This window comes from Brachyistius frenatus, unplaced genomic scaffold (genome assembly GCF_029030835.1).
Source record: "Brachyistius frenatus isolate BFR_SWC_R1_liver_20210118 unplaced genomic scaffold, ASM2903083v1 Contig_127, whole genome shotgun sequence".
In the NCBI taxonomy this organism is placed as follows: Eukaryota; Metazoa; Chordata; class Actinopteri; family Embiotocidae; genus Brachyistius; species Brachyistius frenatus.
In genome coordinates, this window is record NW_027210726.1 from 131,713 (window position 1) to 147,411 (window position 15,699).

The 15,699-nt window shown below is 40.7% G+C and overlaps 1 protein-coding gene across 1 annotated transcript in view; it reads right to left on the reverse strand.

Moving 5' to 3' along the window:
* The window catches only part of dnah2 (dynein, axonemal, heavy chain 2), a 63,036-nt gene that overhangs the window by 24,907 nt on the left and 22,430 nt on the right, over nt 1–15,699 (reverse strand). The window contains exons 35-56 of the mRNA XM_069714173.1: nt 15,453–15,641; nt 14,678–14,793; nt 13,962–14,151; nt 13,374–13,554; nt 12,977–13,104; nt 10,534–10,686; nt 9,687–9,816; nt 8,623–8,837; nt 7,858–7,975; nt 7,262–7,398; nt 6,397–6,534; nt 6,131–6,289; nt 5,830–5,982; nt 5,144–5,235; nt 4,758–4,953; nt 2,890–3,114; nt 2,606–2,710; nt 1,770–1,958; nt 1,507–1,592; nt 1,213–1,343; nt 884–1,033; nt 65–232 (exon numbers count right to left, since the gene is read on the reverse strand). Coding sequence (XP_069570274.1) covers nt 65–232; nt 884–1,033; nt 1,213–1,343; nt 1,507–1,592; nt 1,770–1,958; nt 2,606–2,710; nt 2,890–3,114; nt 4,758–4,953; nt 5,144–5,235; nt 5,830–5,982; nt 6,131–6,289; nt 6,397–6,534; nt 7,262–7,398; nt 7,858–7,975; nt 8,623–8,837; nt 9,687–9,816; nt 10,534–10,686; nt 12,977–13,104; nt 13,374–13,554; nt 13,962–14,151; nt 14,678–14,793; nt 15,453–15,641 — 3,349 coding nt within the window. The remainder of the gene's footprint in view (nt 1–64; nt 233–883; nt 1,034–1,212; nt 1,344–1,506; nt 1,593–1,769; nt 1,959–2,605; nt 2,711–2,889; nt 3,115–4,757; nt 4,954–5,143; nt 5,236–5,829; nt 5,983–6,130; nt 6,290–6,396; nt 6,535–7,261; nt 7,399–7,857; nt 7,976–8,622; nt 8,838–9,686; nt 9,817–10,533; nt 10,687–12,976; nt 13,105–13,373; nt 13,555–13,961; nt 14,152–14,677; nt 14,794–15,452; nt 15,642–15,699) is intronic.

A 15,699-nucleotide genomic window follows, 5' to 3' on the forward strand; every position in this document is an offset into this window, starting at 1 on the left:
GAGGGTCTTGGATACAGTTGTGCTTTCTTGTTCTCAAATATCTGTGAATGTTGTTTGATCTCACCTTCTCTAAACTCCTGTATGCGGTACTGCTTGGTGACTTCCACCTGGAATACCTCGAACTCACAGATGGAGGCGGCCATCTTAGACAGGCTTTGTCTACCGGAGCCCCCAACACCAACCAGCAGCATGTTGCCTCTGGGCTGACTGATCACCCGTATAACACGGGTTACTGTGGAGGCAAAACTAAAATATTACACGTAGAAATTTCATCTCGAATCCTTAAATACTGACATTATTCTTATAATTACTCTGTAAGAGGCCTGTACAACTGACAAATATTTTCCACAAATATTCAGATAAATTGTTTTCATATCTTTTTTATGTGACAACAGCCAACAGTTATTGAAAGTTTGATGGAGCTTCAGTCTGCCCGGAAATCCCTGCAGACATTTACGAATCATACAAACTAGAGCTCAATGGATTTGAATAGATAGTAATGCACTGCTATTGATGTGCAATAGCATGTGGTAAAGTGGCATGCTGACAGCAGTGTGTGGAGTTTGGTGCAGACAGGCTCTCTCTCAGCTACAGGGTGCCTTTTAGCTGTGCCTTATTCTGGGGTTTTCAAAGGGGTATTTCAAACAGGGTCTGATTCATCGAACCGGCAAATAGTGAACACAAAAAAGATGCATCAGTATACAGAAGAGGAGGACCTCTCATATTCAGAGTGGTAATGTACTACATTGATTGAATTCACTGTGATCGCTGGAACCGATGCTGTGGGTTGATGCATCGGGACAATTTTACGCCCATGTGTTGCCCTTTCAAAAAATGTACATGAGAGTGTGTGTGGATGTGTGTGTTGTGTTTTCAGGCGTACTGTGTTCGATGGCGTCTCGGAAGAGCACCAGGCTCATGGGCACTACGCCAGGTGTCAGGTTGTAGTCCTCCAGCTGCGTTTCCATGAACTTCTTGAGCTCTGTCATGTCTAGCAGATCCTCGTAGACAGAAGAGTCATTCAGGAAATCACCTGACCCACACAATGAGAAATAAACACATGTAAACAATCTTCAATTGGTTCCATGATGTGGTATGATGTAAACACCACGACCATTACCAATTGTTCACCTTATATCAGTATTCTAGACACATTGGTGTGATACAGACACTGCTGTGAGCATGTATGTGTGTTTGCAGTGATATATGTACCAAATATTGGCGGTTGTTTGTTGGGGCAGATGCTGTGAAATGTGAGGTCGAAGTGTAAGCCCAGTTTGTCCCCGAGCAAAGCAATGAAGGTATCCATGTCACTGCGGTTTACAAGCCGATCTGAGAAAACCCTGCAATCGACACAACGCGTTATAATCCTCTGTATACATGACGGAAGCACCTATACTGTCTGGTTCATGTAAAGTAAAGCAGAAAGCCATCTAAATATCCTAGGACACTTTAATAATGAAGAGCTTTGGTAAATATACTTGAAAAAAAAATGCCTGTGGTTACCTAAAGCACTCATGGATCCACAGTCTGGTGATGTTGTTTTTGGTATCATGGTATTCTGGGTGAGCTCTAAGCAGACCCTGAAACACCTGGAAGAGGAAAACATTTTTTATTTTGCCATCTAACATTTGAATTTGCAGATGACAAAAGGATTTAGAATTTTTATAAAAATGTTCAAATCTAAAGATTTGTTTTTATCAAAATCTGATGTATGTATGTGCAGTACAATACTTGTATTACTCCATATCTTTATGTCCTTGGTATACCTTGGAGATATCTCTGAGGTTGAAGAGGTAGTGTATCTTGGTTGGAGTGGGAAGAAAACAAGCAGTGACATCATGATAAAGCTCCAAGGTGGCCCGAGTCAGAATATCTCCAATGGGCTTCACCTCCTCCTTAAACCAATGCAGCTTTTGGTTGATCATAGTACTGTAAATGCACTTGATCTGGGACTCCTGCACGCACAGAGGGTAAGTGTGTTAAAGTATAGTACATCTTGTAAACATTACATACGGCCACGTTAATAACACACAACCATTCTATAGTTGTGGCGGTCAATAGAGAGATAAGCAGAATAGATGTTTTCTTCAGGGTGTAACAATTCTATTTCATGTCGTCCACTTCACACATACAAGAGGCAGAGCACCTCAAATGTCAAGTGTTTATTTTATGAAGGCAATATGGCCCCCAGCCATTTTCCAAAGCACATTTTTTTCTTATTTTGTTTTTTGAAGGTAATAGAAGAGGCAGGGTGGAGAGAGGAATGGACAGAGGGACAACAAGTAAATGCTGAAAACCAGGAGTGTGATAAGACAGAGCCACAGATGACAATCTGCCAGATAATTGAAAAATACTGAAAAGAGACAGTGGTCAGGAGAAGGAGTAAACAATGATTGGAAGGAAAAAGCACAAGTACACCAAATACAACAAAACAAGACAGCAAAAAAGGGTACAACGACAGAAGACATGAGAAGGGCTGAACATTCGCAGGTTTCCACTCATCTCATGTGTTTTTAATGAGAGAGCGTGACAGAGTTATCTTTTTTTTTATATTCTGAGGAGAGGAGAGGAGAGGAGAGGAGAGGAGAGGAGCTGGACTTACATGAGGAAAGGTCATATTGATGAGGTTGAATAGACTCTGGAATCGGGCAGAGATGTGAGTCCTCCCTCCACCAGGAGGTCCCATGGATGCCATCAAGAACATGTCCTTATACACACGCACAACAGAAAAGAGAGGTTTAATGGTCTCCAAGTTAACAAACCGCTACGGAATAATACACAGTGACACAATTTGGAGGTGATTATGGGGGAGAAAATAAGACGTGAATATCACTTGAATTTTAAGACAGACCACTTGCCTGCTTCCCTCAAAATTCCGTTTCTCACCTTGACAAACTTTGGCGTCTGTTTCTGGAGGTCATACCAGAAGCCATAGTCAATCCAGAGGCGCAGCAGCTCCAGCGGTGGCTGGGAGCCAAAGAGGTCATGGCCTGGCATGTTGAGGTCATCCAGGAAGCACAGCATGTGCTTCCCACCTGCTGGTACATATGCGCCTTTGGCTCTCTTCTCTATTCGACTCTCTATGATGGCCTGGATGTTATTAGAGGTGGTCTAGATATTGAAAGATACAAAAACAAAGTGAAAATGCTATGTTTAATCCTGTAGCTTGGAAGTGTTTCTTCAGAGGCAGTGGTCTTCTGGAACATTATTATCAATAAAGTAGTAAAATTCTCCATTTACACTGTTCAAAAAAAAAAACGTGCAGTCGACTGAATGTAGCATTACAGATATACACATAAATCTGTACACTTTGATAAGACCTGACTGCAAGCCTTTATTTAGCATTTTCACATAAACCACCTAAACCGCTTCTGCCTGCCTGCCTAAATCACATAAAAATGACACCAGGCAGTAATGTGTGATCCAAATCAGTACTCTTTTGAATCATTGCCTCCTCTCCAACTTTCTTTATAGTAGAGAAGCATTTCATGTTGAAATGGAAATATTGCTCTTTATTTACTGGAGAAGCTGATTACCTTTTGTTGTGCAGTTATTATCATGTGTCACTGAGCTGTTTCACATCATTGGGACCAGTTATGTGATCAGCTATTGTAAGACTGCATTTATGAACCACGAAACCCTCTAATTTCTATCTAATTTCAGCCAGCCCTACTCCAGGTTACACTGCAGCTCATATACGAGTCAAAATAGCAGGTGTGGTTGGATATGTCCACATGTGTCCGTGTGCCCTAGACCTACCTTTTTGCACTTATCACTGCACTTGGACTGTTAAAATAGATCCCTATAAATACTGCATATAATTAAGTTTTTTTTTTTTTTTTTTTTTTTTTACATATGCGTGCATGCTGTGTACTCAGTTAACTGGCATACTTTTATATAAAATGGAGGGAAAGAGGTGTCAGGTTGGAATGGCTCCTGTTAAAAGTAGTTGCCTGGGAAAGCTTGGTGGTTATGGTGATGGATGTGGAGGTGGAGGAGGAGGAGGGCAGGGGGTGCATGGTAATAATAGTGCTGGTTGTAAAAGTGTAGGGTGGTGATAAGTGCCTCCATCATCTCTGGCTCTCTTATCGCCCTTCATCAGAGCTGTCTAGCAAAAATGTGACGGAGGCTGACTGCAGGGCCTTGGAGCAAAGTGTGACTTTTACTCTAATTGTAGTGAATTTGAGATTGAGGCTCACAAGTTGCATGTGGTTGGATGGAGGCAGAGACATTCTCGCACACACAAAACCAAAAGCACACCCAATACCTGCTCAATCATTTCTAAGTAACTGCTTATTATGCACCTCATGCCGCAAGTGAGGATGTTTCAATATCAAGTTATATAGTGGGCATTTGTGTTAGCCTGTACATATGTAGCAACTATAAATCATACTTTATGGCAGTTTTATGACCCCTATTGAAGTTTAGTAGACTGGAAAGATATAAATCAATTTCTTTTATTCTAAAGAGACTGAGACAATAGCGGGAAATGTCCAGCAGAGCAGGAAAGACTCAAGACGATTCCAATTATAATATTGAGCTCTGAGGAAAAACAAGAGGGCAAACACATTACTGTAATTGCCTAAACCTAACCACAACCTCTGTGTTAATCATGAAAAAACACCAGCAAACAATCTTTCCTTATGATAATGTTTTCATTATTTCAACTGTTTTTTTTTTTTTCTTTATCGATTGAAGAACAAGAACACATACCTGGCACACACAGATACACACAGACCACAGAAAGCACTAACCTGTGAAGACATGTTGATGGTGACGGCAGTCCACTTGTTGTCCAAGCCCTGCAGGACGCTCTGGGCCACTGAGGTTTTACCAGTGCCCACTGGCCCAGTGAGCAGCACTGGGTACTGACTCATTACCAGAGCCTTAACCAGTAAGTTATAGCGAACTGTGTCCACAGTGGGAACCATGATCTTATAGAACGGAGCCCTGCAGGAGGAGAGAAGGAGAGATACAGCGGTATTGTCAAAATTCAGTATTGGTTACATAGATATTTCTAGTGCATATTCAGTTTGAAAACTAAAAGTGAAGTAACTGAATTGGTGAGTGAAATGGATAAAACAGCTCCATACTCCAGCGTACGGCAGCTGATGTCAGATACATGAGACTGGTTACGTACGTAGCATTGTAGCGCCAGCTTTTTGGCAGTTTCTCTTCAAACGAAGCCCAGGTTTTGTGCTTCACGTCCACGTAGTACTCATAAACCGTATCCTGAAAGAGTTCATAAAGAGTTCAGAGAATGTTGCTGCCTGCTCAGACAGATGCACTTAGTTTGCTGCTGGAAAGTGGAGGTGCACTTGGTATTATTCCTGTGGTGCACACAACAAGCTTACATATTTCCAACCAGGTTTCTAAAAGCATCTAGCCATTAAAATAATATAGTTCAATGGTTGGTGTAATGATTGTAGAAAAGCTGGTCATTTTGTTTGTCTCATGGACCAATTTGGCAAAAAATTGGCTCTCTAAAACTTTCTTCACAAGTGTGGGGGTCAAGATACTTTCAAGGTATCAAGCTACACTGCAAAATCAACTGTAACTGTTAATTGCATTTACTACAAGTTACATGTGTGACATGGATGATGCAAGCAGTCTGATAATGGTGCCTGAGACTCAGCAGTAATCACAGTCAGAGTCTTCTTGGAGAGATTCAAAGTGATAATGAACCCTGGCACTCATTCAGGATTCACAAAACCGTAGTTACATTTGTAACTGGTCAAGGAAGCAACCGAATAAAAGGGGAGAGTGCCAGGTAACTGGCTTTGTATGCTGTAAGTCTGTAAAAAAATATTATGCACTACAGAAGACCTTGACAGGAAAGGTGCCCTCCGTCTCTCGTAGGAAGTTGTCCATCTTCTTGCGTCCATCCTCATCCACAGAGGCACAGACAGACCAGATAAGGCTGAAGATGAACCAGAGTTCCACCATCTTACCCAGGTTCTCTGTGTCTGAAGTCTTCACCTGAAGAAAGAGGACAAAGAAAGTTACACTTTTCACACTGGGCATGTTTGCGATGATGTCATCTCCATGTGGGGATTTACATACAACGGTAAAAGAATGGAGTTGGAATATACAGTGGAGGTTACAGATTGCACTCGATTTGTCATACCCCGCTGCTGGATTTAGCCAGGGAGTCATAGAGGCGACAGAGCGAGGTGACAGCGTTGAGTTCAGTGATGGGGATCAGCTCCTTACAGTTGGCCTTCTTAAAGTTCAGTGTGCTCTGTAGGTATTTCTCAAACAAAAGCTCCAAATGCTCCACTTCAGCCTGAGGGGAGAAAATAAGATAATAAGACAATAAAATCATTTGCAAAGATTTTCTTATGTTCCTCTGATAAATGTACTTCTGAGTTGTTTTGAGCAACTGCATTGTACTTTGTGTCGCTTGTCCAGCCAGGACTGAACAAAAGGCTTCCATCCCAAATCAGTATAATCATTGTAGACCATTCCACAGCGAGAAACGGTAGCCGGAGAAGCCACCGCCAGGTTCTCCACTTCAAACAGCAGAGACACCTGTGACAAAAGAAAGCACATTATTAATTATGGACATCCATACTTCATTTCAGTATGTCTAGAGAAGACAAACGTGTCCGTAATTAGCTTGTTGGTCAAATCTTATTTAAATAAGCACAAACATGGCGGTGACAAGAAGGCTGTCGCTTCTTTCTATTTCCACGCTCGGCTGAACTGAATCACGGTTGGGTTCGTTACCAGGGTAAAAACACTTTTTGTATGGTTAAGACTTTTGAAACAAACACAGGAAGTAAAAATATACTGTTGTAGCAAGCGGGGAAATCAAATGTCAACTTGACAAGTTGCCAACACGCTGACGCAAGACGCACACCTGTCTACAAACCAATCAGTGTCAAGTAAAGTAAAGAGATACGCAGCACACGTATATGATGATGACAAGATGTCATGCAAAGTTGTGAAAAAATCTTGAAGCTACTAATCTTATCCTGTTTTGTGCTGCTGCTTTTTTGGATTTTTTTTCTACAGAATCTAAAACAGCCCAGTGTGTTTCCTTTGGAGAACCTTCCTTTCAAATGAATGACATTTTCATTACTATTTATTTGGACACTATTAAATCATGGTTGGCTTATTGTCACACTGTTATGGCTTATTGGGACACTTTAAAAGCACAGAGCCATCATAAATGTTATTATTAACAAGCTTTTGGTCTCATGAAAAGTCAAAATGTCCGAATACCCATCAGTGTAGTTTAAAGTTCTGTCCTCACCTGCTCTGGCATTGAGATTCTCTCTCCATTGATGAGCGTGAGCACCTTGTTGTCATCCATAACAGAGTTCATGCTCTCAATCCAGAGTGTGTCAACAGGACCGTCAAACACAATCCACTTCTCATCTGGTTTCGCATCTTAAGAATGGAGAGGAGATGTAGCGTCTCAGTAGAAGAAATTAACGTGACATACAAATATAGAGCAATGTTCATAGTGTAACATTTATTTTGGTACATTGTCTATGTAATGCTTACTAGTTCACTGTCTCCTTTATATTGACTACAAAAATACCAAAAAGAATAAAACAAGGTTCATGAAACCTTTATTTACGCTCAAGAAATCATTGAGGTAATCCTCATTTACAATGAAGTCAAGTCAATTACAATAACAAAAAATGTGAAACTATAGTGTTGTGCGACAGATCTAATAACAAATTTCCCAACCGCTTTCCTACAACCCAAAAGACCGGCAGGCAAAAAGGAAGCCACCTACCTTTTTGAACAATAACCCTGTGATGTAATATCAAATTTGATTCAGTTCAGTGTGTGTTCATTTATACTACAAACATCAATGTGTGTGTGTTTTTGTGTTTGCACCTGCGCAGGCTGATCTCATGATGAAGGACAGCACTCCATCAGTCCACTCATTAGTAGAGAGGTTATTTTCTCCATACAGCTCTCCCAGACTCACTGCCTTCGGGTTCAGAGGATACTCCTGTTGATCCACAGGGGCCGAGACATGACAGAGAACAAACAGTGCGTGACAATCACAGATATTATTTATACGCCGTCTGTCAGCCGCAAGCATTTAGATGATGAACAGGAGCTTTTTCATGGAAAATGTGCATCATTACATAAAATGATGTCACACATCATCTACAGTTGAGGTGCTGTTACTAATGAGGGTATGTACTGCCACTTTTTACACATTTATCCTGGTGTAAGCTGGTAACAAACTGTACAGTAGCAACTTAATCTGAGTCAGAGTGTAAATACACAGACGCAAATAGAATAAAATCAGAAAAAGCAGTAGTTAAAGTGGCTGTAACGTTTTTTATTTGCTGGGAAGTGTTCGTACATATTTGAACCTTTTGCAGCTAGAAAATAAATAAATGGTAAAAGTGCTCACAAACAAAATCCTTGCTCATACTGTGTCTCTTAATTGCATAATGACCTAATATTTTTCAATAGTAAATGTAGAGTTACATAAAAACACCCTTTTGTCTGATTTGTCACTTAGTGTTGGGTGAACTTTACTATCTGGGATACACAGGTCTCAGTGGGTCCCTAAAACATTTGTTCTGATTAAAGAAGCAGTATAAGTCAATAAATACAGTGTTGTTCTCTCCCATCCACACCCACCTGGACCAGCTGATACCCAGGCTCTCCTTTATGGTGCAGAGCAGTGAGGACATTCTGCAGGGTCCTCCAAGTAACACTCTTAGCGCTGCCTGTCTTGCCGACCAGCATGCTGGAGTGTCGGGAGTTTTTGGTCTCGTAAAGCTGGATGACTTTGGTCATGGTGAACGGAGTCACCTGCAAACCGCTATGATGAAGCTCTGCCTCTATGGCCTCCTCTAACTGTAATAAACAGAGACAGATAGTCAGTGATTGGTGAAACACTGAGGGAGGTCGCCAAGTTAAGTTTGCGCGAAATTAAGCTTGTTATTGTATATGTAATATAGCTGTGTTCACACAACAGTTTTACAAAGCAAATGATTTTCAAAATCATATTTGATTAACATCCACAAAAGACTCTCATACCACAAGATAAGAGGGCAATACACACTTAATACTACTAAGATTATCTCACTACAGGGAACTGTGCACCACCTTTAGTTTTCTTTGGCACATACAGGCAAAGATAGACATGCAACCGAAGATATTCCTGCAACATTTCCACATACATTGGCCCAATTTCAGCTGCCTATCAAACCCATTGGCTACTCCAGATTTGGCAGCAGGCAAGAAAACCAAACTAATGATGGACAGGCAAGGACAGGTAAATATCAAATATCTGTAGTTGGTGCTCTATCCTGAAAAAAAGAGAGACAGACAGAGCCTGCCTAATGTCCGACAAGCACTTTATTCATAGAGCAGGAAGGGTTGAACCCCAAGAGATGTTTCCATTTTAGGTCAAATTAAAAATGAATAACAAGCGGAGCCTATCAAAGCAGATGGATAATAATCCTTTAGTTTATAGTATAGAATGTATTACATAATACTGGAGGAGCTTAAATACACTTAATGTGCTCACACTCAACCAGCTCACTCTGGCTGGGCCTTTGTCGAGAGGATGTTTTGAATGTACTTGTTCAGGGAAAGACCTACTTGCTATTTTTCCGACAAAGAAGAGGGAACACTATCATGCGGTCGGAGCAAACGTCTCAGAACGCTGGTGGTCTTGACTGCTGACCTCGATCAACTTACATTGCCGTAGTCACTAGTGGGTGTCTCCACAGCAGGAAACAAGTCTTGCATGATCCCATTGAACAGTGGCAGGTCAGTGGATGCCAGCTTAGCCATGTTCATGTCCTTCATAGCCATTAGCAAGATCTGAAGACAGAGAAACAAGGACGGAGTCACTCACTCAGTTCAACTTTCTTCTCAGAGCTCAGTTCATTGGGAAGGAAATTACTGTTTGTTCAGTTCAATTTATAGTTAGTGGTTCTCCGGAGATTTGACTTTGTAGATACACCAAAAGAGAGATGACAGCATAGCTTTGGTTTTCATTTCCAGCTCATGCAGTCATAGCAACTTCCTGATACAGCATTCCCACACGTTAGTCTTTTTGGTTTGGTATTATTACTGTTTCCATAGCCAATGTTTCTTTGCTAAACTGCACTGAAAGGACAATAACAGAGACAATCACAGATAAAAAAAACAACAACAACAAAAAAAACTGCCTGCAAAAAGCTTCACGTCTTGAGAACTATTGTCCTCAATTAGGAATATTAAGGAATCCCTTAATGTTCAGTGAGAACAAATAGAAAGAATGGACATCTAACTATTGTTTTAGGACAGACTTGAAAAATTGTGCAACAATCCTTTAAAAAAACAACAACCAGTATTTAATGTGTATTGAATTCTAGTAGTTTGGGGTCATTTTACTTTACGTATTGTTTTAATTTCTTTCAAGGAGTTTGTGAACAACATTCATTAGTTTCTGTTCCAGGATGTTGAAGTCTGTGTGTGTGTGTTAACAATTCCTCAAACCCATTTTGTGTGTGTTTGAGTGAGACAGAGAGAGGGAGGGAGGAGAGAGAGACCTACTTCTTCATCAGCAATATCGGGACAAGTGCGCCGCTTCCTTCCAGCGTAGCGAAGCAAGGAGGTGAGAGCGCGAAGGCCAAAATCATAGTGGTCCTGTTTAGACAGCTGTTGTACTGCCAGGGAGTAGAGCGTGAACACCTTCTTCGCGAAGACCTATGAGGACAAAGGTAGAAGTGAAGTAACATGAAGACGGAGACAGAAAAGGAAGAATCAAAAGGGAAACGGAGAGAGGGAGACGGGTAAAAGTCACATTTGGATTCACAAGATTGAAATTTGCAGTATAGCAGCAATGAGTCGGTTCAACAGTTATACATCTGTTCAACCATAACAGCCAGCTTCCATTAGAGAACAAGGCAATAATGTGAGCTGGAAATGTGGGTGCCCATCTGTGTAATTTTAATGCTGCAGGGACACCAGGATAATGCGATGTGTGAATCTCTACTCAAGTTGCGTAACCCTTTTTTTAAATTATTATTATCTGTGTATTAAAAGCATGTAAAGATTGAAACATCTGAGTATCAGGAATATTTAATATATTTGTTGTATACTCATACTTTTCTATTCTTTAAGCATCATCAACTCTTCCTTGTCACAGTCCATGTGTCAGAAAATGTTTCTGTGTCTATATTATGTCCACTCTGTTTATGCAGTAATGATGTATAATGTCTGTCTATCTTCAACAGCTTGCAAATACACAGTACAACATCCTATTCAGCTTCACAGAGCACTGTAATGTAGCTGTAATGTTTCACTTTAAATCTGTTGTTGTTTCCACTACAGCTTGGTTAACACTCCTAATTCTCCATCTAGAAGTTAATTGCAGCTCCCAACAGGATTCAGAATATCAAGAGAACCATTCAGCCAAGTACGTCTGTATGAGCGGGAGGATTGTGTGATGTCACGAGGGAGAAAAACAGGTGTTTGTGTTCAGGTGTATTTCAGAATTCAGCTCTACGCCATCATTTCTTTCTCTCATAACCCTGTAGCAAGCCTGCACGGCGATGCACACCGTCTCCGTCATCCCCATCACAATAAACACACACGTAGATAATAGAGTGAAAATACAATAGCTCCCTGGTGAGTCAGCAGTTATTTCAGCCCCAGCTCTGGGACTTGTTTCCTGAAATTTGCAACATGGAAACTGTGACTTTTGACACGAGCTCATCTTCCCTCGTGTTTATTTGGACACTTTTAATGCATACCAAAAAAAAAAAAAAAGCCATACTTGCATGAGCCTGGAAAGGGACTGTAGGAATCAAAAATCTATCTGTGATTTGGGAGGGACAATCATTTGTATAACAGGATGTTGGCACCATTTGCAATCTGTGTAAGTACTGCTCGCAAATCGCTTTTATAAAATAAGCATCTGGTCCCACACGCACACGCACACGCACGCACACACACACACACACACACACGCACACGCACACGCACACACACACACACACACACACACACACACACACACACACACACACACACACACACACACACACACACACACCGATACTGACATTGACCCCAGAACAACACATCCTGTAAAAGATGCTAGAAATAGTTCCAGAAAACAATTTTGTAACAACAATTTCTTTTCATAGCGTGTACAGTAGAATGACAAGAACTTGACAGACAAAAAAAAGTATGCATATTGTTAACATGGTTAAGAACTCAATCTCGTCAGCTGATTGCCTGAGGTCTTCATGTAAAAGAAGTGGGGATGTTTTAACGTTATGATAGTTCAACAAGCTACACTTTAGAAATCAGAGCATATTCAGAACTGTGTACTGAATAAACATGAACGCACAGACAGACTTAAATCCATTAAATGGATGCATCCAGTGTACAGACAAGGTGTTGTTACTGAGACGTGAAGACGATGCAACCAACAACCAGCAGTTCTGACTAAGCAAGACGACAACATAACTTCAAACTCCTACTCCAAGCTTCATTAAGCTTCATTAAGCTTCATTACTGCAGAATGAATAAGGAGCCAAATCAGGGTTTTGTTGCACGAAATAACCTGATGGCCACCATATTTGTGTTTCTCCAACATGTATAACCTGTTAAAACAAAATGTCTATTACCTTTAACTAAGAATGCACTTAACCTTAAATATAAGACTGAAGCTGCTTTAACACATAATCTACACATCATCTGGAGGAGCTGTATGTCATAAAGCAAATGTCCAAATTAGCTCCTCAGTATAAAAATGTGTGAATAGCTCAGGTCATTGTCTGGAGAATTCACAGTGAGCGAATGGCCGTGTTGATGGCGTTTCTATCAAGCACTCCACTTCCAGGCCAAATGTCTGGACTGAATCTCCGAGATCATATGAGGAAACGGCTTAAGATGAACCTTGCACTGTTTTCTTCTTTCATCCGTTTCCTTATATGTTTTTTTTCCAGCACACTGCCAGTACAAGATTTCCTTCCCATAGTAGTACCTTACAGTTGCTGAAGCCCTCTCCAAACAGCAGGATCTCAGCAATTAGAGTGGAGTCGGGCACCACCATGGAAATAGGTCTGAACATTGACTTGAGGTTGTCGGGAAGTTCAGAGCGACCAGCATAACCTTGGGACGGAAGGAAATAAAAGGAAAACAAAATAAAACCAAATGAGAAAATATATTTTAAAAATAAACACTGAAAAGTGACACGAAAAATAAATTTATGACAGGTTTTCATGACAGAAGACATACCACACTGAAAATGTCTCTCCAACTATTTCTGCAACATAGATCCATTCTCTTCTGTCTATTTACGTTTCACAGGTTAACCTCCAACATACTGCAAGGTGACATGAAATGCAAATCTATGCATTTGTACATTTATGTTGCCCTACCGGGATTCATGGTGATAAAGATGCCACATGACCAGACCAGACTTATCTGCTGTCCCTCAAAATAGAACTGGGAGTGTCCAGCTGAGAGAGCAGACAGGATGGAAAGGATCTGCTGAGCCACCACAGACAAAACCTCAATGTTGATCCGGTTGAACTCATCAAAGCATCCCCATGCTCCCGTCTGTTCAGGGTGGACACAATAACATACACAAACATTTCACAGTTAAATTACACAGAAAGACACACGGGAAAAAAAGAAAAGAAAAAAGAAGGCTTTTTTAGCATCTTGTGAATAGCAATTCATTTTGCCATGTCATTCAAATCTGATTAAATCTTAAACCTAAGGTTTAAAGTTTAAAGTAAGTGTTTTTGATCTCATCTTGCATGTCTGTGTCAATAATTAGCTCTAGTATCCCTTCCATACATACACCCTCTCATGTGTCTGAGTCTAATTAACAACATATTCACAGACCCAAGATGTGAAAACTACGGATATGCCACTTGTCATTTAGGTCGACATTGTGGATATAATCATTTTACCTATAGTTATTATCATCATCTCATAACATCAACAACACTGCTCCCTACCTGAGCCAGGCCAGAGAACATGCGTCCCATGGATTTGTAGTCCAGTCCGTCAGAGCAGTTGACTACAATGACGTACATGCCTAGAGCTTTGCCTAAGTCCTTGACTGTCTCTGTCTTCCCAGTGCCAGCTGGGCCTTTAGGAGAGCCCCCTCGGTGGAGGTAGAGTGCTGTGGTCAGGGTCATGAAACACCTGCACACAGTCAAACGTTCACATTTACTCTGAAGAGAATCAGCGTAGAAAAAAAGATGTATACAAACATAAGATGTTGTCGGTATCAAAACAGTGTGAAACAACTTCAGGTCCAAAATGGAAAATACAGGACAATTGTTAGGTTTTTATACTGCATCGGGGGAAAAAAAGGGCATACAATGTTCTCCAATGTAAACTTTATTATAACCTGGAGTAATAACAATTTACATAATAACTGTCCCCGATGTTTTAACTGCAAAAAGTCAAGGTGTGATGTAGTAATTATACTACGCTGAAATGCTAATGGTAGCTTCCATCTGCTCGACACTAAATTACTTTACATTACTTACAAACTATACAAATTATAGTGAAAATCCGTCCTCAGTCTACAGAATGGGTCACAGAAATAAAAACATAATCAATCTTTTTTTATTTTATTTTATATGTTAAAGAAACACACTGCAATTAATAAGCAGATATGTGACGGATTGATTGATGTGTTGCATTTCTGAAGCGGTGCACTGACCTGTCAGTAAGTGGAGTGATGACGAGCCGTCCAGAGTTGCCCAGGTACTCGTAGCCGTACTTGAAATGTGTGTTGGTCTGTCGGATTATGCAATCATACACATCCGGTTGGGACGACTGACAAAACAGGAAACGGATTTAAACGGATGCTTTCTTGTTCTCTTTCTAACTCATTTAAAATCTGAAAAGTTGAGTTCTTGCTGGCACCTGATGTCCAGAAAGTCCAGACCAGCTGGTGGACCGGACACAGTCAGCAGGTGTCAAGACCACAAAGGCTTTATTACTACTCGGTGTCAGTCGGAATAATACAAATTTCTACTGATAAGACCTTTACCTGTCCAGTCGTTCATTATCCTCAAGTGCTCCTTATATGCCATTTCAGACACCCTGCCACTGATGATTGTTGCGTATATTACGTTTTATCATTATACTGATTAATGGAGAAAAAAATGTGACAGTGGGAGCTGCTATGGAATATGTACTGCAGGTGTGTTCCTTTAATTGCCACGAACTATTAAATCATAAAGTGCATTTAATTTATACCCCCTTATTCTATCACTGTTTTGCTTTAAACTTTTATGAAAAAAGGATCAGGTCTTTTAAAATGTATTTCCTCTACAGGAAATCCTGCTATCATCACAAAAACCACATGCAGAAACGACAAAGAACTGCCACGGAAAAAGTTCTGAAATTTTGTCTTCATAAAAGTTGTCTTATATATTTTTCACACTCTATTCTCTTCTTTTTCCTCCATACAGTCTCCAGTCTGAGCTTACCTTGTCACAGTAGAGTCGCAGCTGGCACAGCCAGTCAAAGGATTTGATGTCGTTGCAGCCTGCCTTGGCCAGTTTATCAATAACATCCCGAGCATGAACCTCCACTGTGACCAGCGCCACCAACTTCAGACGCTGCACTTTGGACAGGTTGCCTCGAATGGCATCCGAATAGCACTGAAGCATGGCGACCTGAGAAAGACAGTTTATTGGAAGCCTGTCAGTTTCTTAATGTCAGTGTGTCAGCTAC